A 9,951-nucleotide genomic window follows, 5' to 3' on the forward strand; every position below is an offset into this window, starting at 1 on the left:
GTCGTGATTAGCCAGCGCATCCGCTGCTGTAGCTTGTAATTTATGTAAATGGCCACAAGCTCGTACATAATGTTGTAAGGCCATCGCAACAAATTAGAATTGAATGCTAATCAGAGTGATGGATGGTAGGGGGAAGGCAGACCTGGAATTGGATGAACGCGTCTTGGCGTACTTGAAATGCTTCAGGAGAAAGAATTTCGAGCGGAAACCTTATTATATGTTTTATATAGAATTTAATAAATGCTGCTGAAGGAAAAATTGTACTTTTCAATTCTTTAATTCTTACTCCACTTTTTGGAGAGAGCTTATAATTCTTGATTTCTTGGACCAACAATTATTTCGGCTCATTAGAATTCCGTTCGGCTATACCAAAATACTATAGTTTTTCAGACTTGTTCAGCACTTTTTTCTCATCTCATTGAAAATAAATTTATTTATTTTTGTACTGTTTCATGAAACATGAGTGAGAAAATAAACATTTTTCTATAAGCGTACTTAATTTGATTCAAAGTTTTATGAAAGCAAATGTTACATATTTGAAATAGCACGCAGCTGTAAATTTGGAGGCATATCTACTCCTAAAGTCATCCTTATTTATACTTCAAAATTGTAATAATAAAATCGCACAAAATGAAATACAGTCGGTCTTAGTTTTGAAACTTTTTTTTCATGAGTGTGGGCATTTATTTTGAATTTTCAAAAATTCACATAGATCTTTTCTTGATGAATTCTAATTCTGCTTTAACTTTTTGCTTAATTAAGTTGGGTGTGGATTCGAAATTTGCGCGGGTAATTGACAAATCTTGTGAGGGTCGGGAGAAATCAATCAGTACTTCAATTATTGTGGACAGCGGTGTGTAGAGACCTGTGTGTTCGAATCGTTATATTGCGATCCCAGGTGCGTGTGATTGTCCTGCAGATGTTACTGGACATACTATAGGTAGGTAGTCGACTGCTATGAGGCTTACTCGTGTTTCTAAAAGCCCATAAGTGGGTACGTATTTAATTTTTTTTATTTTTATATTTTTGCCCCATTAAGTTCCTATGTAATTGTTATTTGTGTGTGTATGTATGTAGGAAAATAATAATCTGGATGTGAAATTTGCAAGGGATTTTAATTGATAAGCATTTTTCTCTTACTTAGACAGCAGTCGTGTGTATCTTTAACCATTTTCAAAGCTTAGTAAATAATTGAATAGCGAATTGAATGAGATATATGCCATTTTTAATTTAAATTGTTTATTTTTGCAACTTCCCTTTTTCAAAAAGAAATGTGCAGAACTGTATTAAAAACGCCGCCTAAAAGTATGCAACAAAATATGGCAGGCAAACAAGTCTGTAGTTGCAGTCCCCATTGGTGTAAGCGGGCGATTATTTTGCTCGCTGCTTCTCTTTCCTTCCAATGAAGCTCAGCACACAGCGCCGACCCTCGTTGTTGTTGCTGCTTGCAACACACAAGCGATCACACAAATAGGTACACAAATCAGCCAAAATATGAATACTATACACAGAAAAGTATTGGCGGAATAAAAAATCCAACTGCGTGCCTCTTTTAGTTAGGAAATTATTGGGGCTTGTGTTTGGCTTTTAAAATGAAACATACATTACTTATTAAGGTTACAATTCTTTTAGACTTGGTTCATTGAACTTTCTATAATTTGCTCTTTGATTCATTTATTAAATCCAGTGTCCCAACATCAAGCGCCACTTAATGAAGCAACGAAGCAACTCCCGTGAGTCGGACAATTTATCCAACGCGCCCTCCATTGCTCGAATTAATGGCTGTCTGATGGACAGCGATGATGAGGATTTTCTGCCCGAATCCGTCCGGGGACTGCCACACGAGGCGCAGGATGTAATGCAGCGTCTCCTTAACTTGGAGCCGCGGCTGCGAATCCGTAGCATCCTGGCGCTACAGCGCATTGCTCTTTACAAGGGCTACAAGCTGGAGGCGAAGCATTTGTTAAGCGTAAGTCTATAAAATTGTTAGTCCTATATGTGCGTAGAGGTGCATGCTCATCACATATCCACCATTTAGCTGAAGCCGTTGGACATAATTGCCAAGGACCGCATTCACATCTATGAGGACCAGCAGCCGCCGGAGCAGTGTTCCAGGGAGCTAGCCAAACAAGCATTCCGTGACTTCTAAAAGGCGACCACTTGCCCAGCCATATGAAGAAACACTTTAAGTCATTTTTATTGAGTATTGTTTATTTTATATGTGTGTTTAAATTTCTCTTTTAAGTTTCTTAGCGAAGTTGTGAATAAATTATTGAAATGCCATTTTTATAAATTGAACCGATTTCTTTGAATTAAATGGAATTGTGTGGGAATATTGGTGAGGAAGTATTTTTATTTGATTTGTTTAGAATATAAATTGCAATCATTGTTGGTTTGTCAGGCATAAGAATCAAAATCTGTTGAAACAATTGGGGTGGTTGGTTGGCCAAGTGCCGCAGGATATTTTTTGTATTGAGAGTTCAAGCTTCCTTTTGTTTGATTCAGCGAGCTTTATCTCTTTTTTGGTGTTGTCGTAAGCTTTCAGGTCAGAGCTTGGGAAAAGCTCAGCAGCTGACAGGAGCTTTGACATTATCCTTGCTGCCAGTGACAGGCGCAACGCTCACGCACAGACACAAACACATCTGGTGGATATATCTGTGTGTACATGTGTGTGAGTGTGTGTGTGTGTGTGTGTGTGTGTGTGCCATGTGTGACTGAGTGTGGGAGAGTGAGACCTGAAAATTGTTGCAGAGCAGCGGCAGCAGCGCCACTAAATCGGAGTAGCAGTAGCAACAGAAAAATAGAAAACTCATTTAATTATTACTTCCGCAAGTTAGATGTAAAATCGAATGAACTTCCTTCCGAAATCGAAACAACGACAACGACAGCAACAACAGCAACAGTAACCGTAACAGCAACAACAATAGAACAATGCGTGAATTTGTGTCCCGAAAAGTGCACTGTGAAAATTTTGCTGAGCTAGCGTAAGCGCGCGCATACACACAGGAAGGCAGGCGAACGGGCGTGCTCTCTCACCGCCAGGGCACAGGACACGGGACACAGGACACAGGACATTTGCTGGTGCTGGTATTCAAAAATGCACAATCTCGCCGTGTAAATTTGTCATCGAATTGAAAATTTTAGTTTGCTTCTGAGCTCCGGCAAAATGTGCAATCTCTGGATATGGACGCCGCTTAAATAACAGCAGGCGGTTCAGGCCACCCACGCGCCTACGTCGAGCATCCAAGAACACTGAGGTAGCAGCAGCGGCAGCGGCAGCAGCAGCAGCAACAGCTCAGCAGAGATGGCTCTAGAACACACATTTCTGGGAACCTGGGAGGTTTGTAAATGGATTTGAAAGCCCGCCTGAAGTTCCCCACTCACTTCATTCTTTCCATTACCTGTGTCTTCCTTCCACAGATTGTCTCCTGTACTTTCGAGGGTAAACGCGAGATATCCGGACTGGAAGGGTAAGTTGAAATATCGTGGCACATTTAGACTCTTCCCCAACTATTGCTCCATTCGCAGCATCAAATTTCGCCTTGACGACACCAGCGACATTACTTGGTACAATGATCTGGTCAGTCCAATTCCTGAAACAAAAGACTGCGGCACTTGCTGTGACTCGGCAAGTGTTTTATTTAGTTGTGAGACCTTCGATGTGCACGAGCTCAATCCGCGTCTTATATTCGGCGCGTTTGCAGGGCACAGCATTGAGTTCAGCGTAAGTAATACTTCCTTCCCCTATCGAACAGTTGTGGCTTTTATCTCGGACTTTTCTTTGGCAATCTCATCTGCGAACGTTTTTGAGAATGTTGGATTGCATGAGGTTCTTAAAAGTGTAGTGATGCCTTCCAAGTTTCTACTAAAAGTTTGTACTAAAAGGAAGCCATATCATATACTAGATTCGATCTTGCAAGACTTGTTCATTCTAATTCGAAATAATTGGTGTGGAATTCCAGTGAGATGTTTAAATGGGACTATCTTTTCTATATTTCTTTTTGTTTGCAGACCAACACGCTGACACCGACTGATACTTTGGTGCTTAGCTGCGAGAACTGGTATGCTGTAGAGTGCAAGCGACTGCAGGATGGGCAGGCAGCTGGCCAGGAGAAGCAGTTCACCTTTGGCGAGGCCCTGCAGGAGACCTACTTTAGCGATGTGGTGGTGAAGAGCTCCTGCGGTCTGGAGTATGCGGTGCATGCCTCGATTCTCCGCCTTAACGGCTTCGATTGCAGCATGTGCGCCAACACTCCCTTGGCTCGGAATAGCGTTAAGCATTGCTTCAGTGGACCCACAACGCCCAATCCCATACGCATCTCGGTGGCCCCCGTTCTGGGAGGGGACGAGGACGAGCCACAGCAGCAGCAGCAGCAACAACAACAACAACAATTGCAGCACCAGCAGAAATCGCTGCCACGTTTGAATCTGTCGCCGATTTATTTGCAACCGCCTTGCGATTTCAATGCTTTGGCGCCGCCGGCTCAGGGCTTGGGAGCCCATCGCATGCATCACTTCTCCAACTCCTTCAATTGCTTGAGCAATGGCAATGCGCCTGTTGGCAATGCGCTGCTCACCGCGGAGAGTGGAGGAGGGGGCGGAGGCGTAGGCGGAGGCGGAGGCGTCGGTATGCGTCGTTATCCACCCACATCGCATTCCGACTCGCATTTGGAGGCGACAACGCAATCGCATTGCAAGAATATATTCAACTTTTGTCAGGATTTGATGCTACAGCCATCCTCAGATGTTTGTGCAACAACGGCGGGCGGCTTAAGTGCTGGACTAGGCGTGGCGTCTGTGTGTGGAACACGTAGGCCGCCTTTGTCTCCATATCGTGCGCGTAGTCCTTCACCATTTCCCAGCTCGATGGACACACCACCTTCGTCGCCATTGACGCCGGTCGGCGTGCTCTACAACTTGCCCACTTTCCTGCTCAGTCCCATTCTCCATTGGCTGTACACAGAGTCCTTGCTGCCCGATCTGGACGAGGATGTCTGCGAGAAGCTGATCAATTTTGCCGAAACGCAGCCATCGCTGATCAAATTGGTGGAGCCTACGCGCAAGTACCTGAGGCTGATGCGCCTAAAGAAATGTGAGTAGAGTTGCCAAAGAGAGGCTCTGACTTTTTCTGACTCTTCTCCTTAATGGACATTACAGTTGTAGTCAACGTCACCATGGACTTGCACGGCATATTCAATCGCGTCATACAGTCCATCAATCCGTTGACCATCTCGCATGAGCCTGCTCAGCTCTATGCCACGTTCCAGGATGCGCTGCGCGAGGGCGCAATAGGTGAAGAAGGAAAAAAATAGCTCCAAAAGTGCATTTCAATAAAGTCCAGTCTCCCTCTGTCTCTCTCTCTCTCTCCCTGATAGGTTGTGCCAAAGTCTTGCAGTTCTGCAATATCTTCATCAAGGATGCCACGAGCATGGCCCGGTACCAGAAAAACGAAATCGTCAAATATGTGCGCACGCGCATTCCCATTTTCATGTCGCAGGCGCAGCAACTGTTGCGCAACATCCTCAGTGTCTTTGTGGGTCTCAGCGTCGAAGAGAAGGCAGAGTTGGTTAACTATCTAGTACCTGAGGTGGGTCCACCACTCCAACCTATTCCTTTTGATGTCCTTTATGACTTTGCCCCCCGTTGCCTTTCAGATCGAGTCCACATTGTTGATTTTAACAGCTGTGATAGAGGAAATCAAAAATTCATTAGAAACCATGTGCAAAGTAAGTTTCAATTCCCCCTGCTCGACGGCCTTGTGCTTAGTGCCTAATGAATATCTCTCTACGACAGGACTTGAAGTGCTCACATCTTGATCAATCGCTGAAGCAGCAGTCGGACGACAACATTGCCATGCAACTGCAGCACAACAACTTCATTGGTGCCGATTTGAATCCCAGTGTAGGCGTGCCAGGCTCCGTAACCCTTTTTGGCCAGCCGCCGCTCTCACCGCGTCCGCGTCGGGGCCCTCCCGTTGGTCTCACGCTCTACAGCAATCCGACGGAAAAACAACGACTCACGGCGGCCGAGAACGATCTGAAGTTCGTGCTTTATATGTACGAGGTGCGTAAGATGCGTGACATTTATGGACGTATAGCTGCCGCTCTGGACGTTATCAAGGACAAGAAGTAAGCAATCCCATAAAATATATGGGCATTCCAAACGCCCAACTGATGCTTGCTCCCCCTCGCTCCAATTTTGCAGAAGCACCTTTTGCGACATGGACTTTCTTAGCAAACGCAGCACAATTAATCAAAATCTAGAGCAGCTTATTGTCGACATACCCGCGTATATATTCATTGTGGAGAATCTGTCGGACAGACTGGACGACAAGCTGGGCTGGAAGGAGTTCAAGTTCTGCTTCAAGCTGGCCACAAGTCAAATTGTAAGCCTCGTCCACTAAGGTCCACTTTGAGGTCGTATCTGATATGATTCGTTTCTCCACAGAATGGTGTCATTGTTAAGCTTCTGGACCATAAGGCAGCGCTGAGAGATGCTGTCAATCAGGTAGGTATTTCTACTTGACCAGTAAATTAGAGTAATTAGAGGGCAGTAGATGAAGGCATACTCCACCCAATATCGAAGGACAAAACATGAAGGATGAACGCACCCGACTCTAGCACTCCATTCTTAATTTATTTTCTTTTTAACAAATATTTTCTGCTCTATAGATTTGCAAGTTGGTGCACAAGCAGGAGTTCACACGCTCGCTTATCGAACTGGGACTGCTGGAGCACTCGAATGTGCTGCAACACGAGCTCAATCTGGCCGATCACGAGAACAATCTGGGACTAAGTGACGTGGACAGTGTGTCGATGGAGCGCAAGTATCTGTACGATTACAGCAACACCAAGGTTTGTGGGGCACCTATCTCTGTCCTTAGAGTCGCACTCTATTTCGCGGTCTATCTCTCTGTCTCACTCAGCTTAACCTAATACGGCACTTGTGCGAGCCACCGATTGCGGCCAACAGCAATCTATCGAAGAACGCGCTGCGTTTGCTGCACTCCGGTCAGCTGGCGGACATGGAGTTTGAGGTTCACACCTATGCACCGATCAGTAGCGGGGTCCTGGCCATCACACCAGGCACCACGCAGGCCTCACAACCCGAAATAGCCGGGAACGCAAGCACATCGACTCTGCAGGTGCACAGCTTCAAGGCGCATCGCGTCATAGTCGCCGCACGCTGCGAGTGGTTCAAGAAGGCTTTGATGTCCGGCATGCAGGAGTCCATTAATAGGTGCGCTTAGCGGAGAGTATACTTGTAGAGTTGCAGGGCTATGTCTTATTCACCATTTGTTTCTCTATTTATTTGCGAGCACAGAAAAGTGGTCATCACGGACACCTCGCCGGTTATCTTTCGTCGGCTGTTGCTCTACCTCTATGGTGCACCCATTGATCGCACTGTTGGGGCCGAGCAGATATGCGAGCTCATGCTTTTGGCCGATCGTTACTCCATCGATGATCTTAAGGTGAGTTACCACTATTCAGACTTGTAGAGCTATCCTTGTACAACTTTCCCTTGCTGATCAGGAATTGTGCGAAAACACGCTGAACTCACTAATCGATGAGGACTCGGTCATCTGCTTGTTGGGCATTGCCGACCGCTATATGGCCACTGCATTGAAGTCCAACTGTCTCTCTTTTCTCTCGCAACACGCGACGCTCACTAAGAGCGAAATGTTTAAGGAATTGCCGCAGACCTTACAGGTAAGCAATCGGGGAATTATATGCAGCTATTTAAATGATTAATAGGTAGATTTTAGATTTTTAGATTTTTAGCTGGTGGGGGAGAACTTGGAGTATTGCCGTTTCATAAATTAGAAAGTATTCTCTTTTTCTTTTGTGCTCTAGCTAGACTTCAATTTATATTGAAATGTGTTGAACTAATTGACTTAAGTCCTTCTCGATATCAATGTGCTAATTCCCATTTTGTGACTTTGCAGTTAGAGGTCATGGATTTGATACATTGGTTCGGTCGCGTAGCCGAACCCTGGAACGATCGGGGCTTCAAGCCGCGCAGCAGTTCGCGACATAGCCTCAAGAGTCCCTCAAAGCCCCGCTCCCGCTCGCGTAAGTCCTCGCCTTCCTATATGTGACGCTGACAGAGTGCGATCGAACCGAATGCAAACCTATTGCATAAGTAATTGGGCAGGAGATCGAGATCGACAGCGAGAACGAGAACGAGGACAAAGGCGAGGACGAAATAGAAGACTTGGTTAACTTGGAACTGAACGAACGATGAGACGGAATGGAGGTGGCGCTTCTGCTGATCGATGAATAATATATAGAGTACATATTGGGGCATCCAGTATGTTAGTATGGTGCAGGGGCAGGTAGGAACGTAAGAAGTACTTATATATTTAACACTGGAACCTAGGGCCAGGTCTCGAATGATGGAAATGGAAAATTGAATTTAATTGTAACAGCAAAGAAAACATGAATTATGTATATGTATGGATTATACAATGTATTTATGGCACGTTACATATGTATATAGGTTAAATATGTACTATATATGCCATTGTTTATCAATTTTTTACATAGCTAATTGAAGACCCTGAACAAAATTTATACATACATATATACAACAAATCTAACAAAATTGTAAGTGATTCAGAAGACATGGGAAAGGACATCGTGTTTTTAAATTAAATTAATTACTAGCACACTCCATCTGAGGAAAGAACTCGTATTCGTTTTTGCAAAAGAATTTTCAATAGACATATAGTTGCTGTTATAGGTACATATACATTTACATATACTGTGTATGTGAAGAAAACGATAATTCTATGGAACAAAATGATGTTTGTTTTTATTGCTATTTGGTTCTAATCTTTTTATTTGTAAACATAGCCCTTTTTGAACATATTTAGATGTGCGTGTGTGTATCTGTCTGTAAGTGTCATTTATTGAATTTATATAGAAATATTATGTGTTCGGCATTTGTACTTGTATGTTTGTGACTTTATCTCTCAGAGTGTATATTTTGCCTCGTCCTCTTTCTGTGTATAGTGTGTCGGATATTCAATATATTTTGTATCATACTTGTATGTAAGTGAAAATAAAAAACAAATAAAAAACACAACAACATTGCTAGAACCCTGAGCAATGAGAAAGGGCACTACTAGAGCAGATTAAGTCAAGTCAAGTCAAATCCAGCAACCTCTATGGCTAATAATCGCGTCAAAAAACAAAACGAGATCAAATAAATATGTGTACATACCCGCTCCCCCCAATATAGTATACTACACGATTGCTTCTGAACGAACAGACAAATCCAAATGAATAATCCAGCAGCCAAATAGTAATCCCCAGAAGTTGCCGATGACAGCTTCGAAATCCTTAAAAACAAAAATACACCCGACACACGCAACGATTGCAGAGCGTTAAGGTTCCGTGCTCAAAAAAGAGAAGACGGCTGACAATTCGATGTTTAAGTCATCAGATATATGTATATGTTTTAACTAAGTGTAAGTTATACCGTTTGAATGTTTATCAACACAAAATATAAATAAAGAAAACTTAAAAATTGAGAACTTGAAGGGTATATGCGAAACAAAGTGATGTGTAGAAAATATTATACTACTAAAGATGGAAAACCAAACCAAAACATTATTATTGTGTATATTTAATTATGTACTATACCTATTCAATATATATTTCTTGTTGTCTTTTAAAAACAAAAACAAAAAACGAAAATGGAAACAAAACTCTTTGAATAAATTCTGCGAATAAAATCAACTGAAATTATACAGCTATACATGCATATATACAATTCAAAAATCAATTGCGTTTTATTTCTCGTTCTCGTCCTGATCTCCTATTCCAGAAATTAATCCGCATTCCATCTCTCGGTCAGAGCTCGATCAATTCCGATGCTTTTTCCACTTCCCGTGTGTTTCTAGGCAAGAGTAATATCGCGACGGTATTTCCAACTTAAATCAAACCA

The 9,951-nt window shown here is 43.2% G+C and overlaps 2 protein-coding genes across 3 annotated transcripts in view; both read left to right on the forward strand.

Annotated features, from left to right (window-relative positions):
• LOC115629623 (serine/threonine-protein kinase S6KL) overlaps positions 1-2,298 on the forward strand; it is a 32,916-nt gene extending 30,618 nt beyond the window's left edge. Inside the window, exons 8-9 of the mRNA XM_030526122.1 lie at positions 1,688-1,969; positions 2,039-2,298. Coding sequence (XP_030381982.1) covers positions 1,688-1,969; positions 2,039-2,149 — 393 coding nt within the window. The 3' untranslated portion in view covers positions 2,150-2,298. The remainder of the gene's footprint in view (positions 1-1,687; positions 1,970-2,038) is intronic.
• Positions 2,299-2,769: 471 nt separating this feature from the next.
• On the forward strand, positions 2,770-9,005 carry LOC115629594. 2 transcript variants are annotated; one of them, XM_030526086.1, is made up of 16 exons: positions 3,044-3,081; positions 3,145-3,340; positions 3,421-3,470; positions 3,529-3,724; positions 4,012-5,092; positions 5,158-5,292; positions 5,376-5,587; positions 5,655-5,726; positions 5,794-6,128; positions 6,205-6,385; positions 6,448-6,507; positions 6,672-6,854; positions 6,926-7,239; positions 7,324-7,471; positions 7,533-7,709; positions 7,946-9,005. In XM_030526086.1, exons 2-16 carry the CDS (start codon positions 3,305-3,307, stop codon positions 8,096-8,098), a joined length of 3,333 nt encoding a protein of 1,110 aa, XP_030381946.1. In that variant the 5' UTR covers positions 3,044-3,081; positions 3,145-3,304; the 3' UTR covers positions 8,099-9,005. The 2 variants fall into 2 exon arrangements, with proteins under 2 accessions (XP_030381945.1, XP_030381946.1); XM_030526085.1 differs by having other exon boundaries at positions 2,770-3,340.
• Positions 9,006-9,951: the final 946 nt, after the last annotated feature.

The sequence above is a fragment of the Scaptodrosophila lebanonensis genome, unplaced genomic scaffold (genome assembly GCF_003285725.1).
Source record: "Scaptodrosophila lebanonensis strain 11010-0011.00,11010-0021.00 unplaced genomic scaffold, SlebRS2 tig00000159-arrow-arrow-pilon, whole genome shotgun sequence".
NCBI lineage: Eukaryota > Metazoa > Arthropoda > Insecta > Diptera > Drosophilidae > Scaptodrosophila > Scaptodrosophila lebanonensis.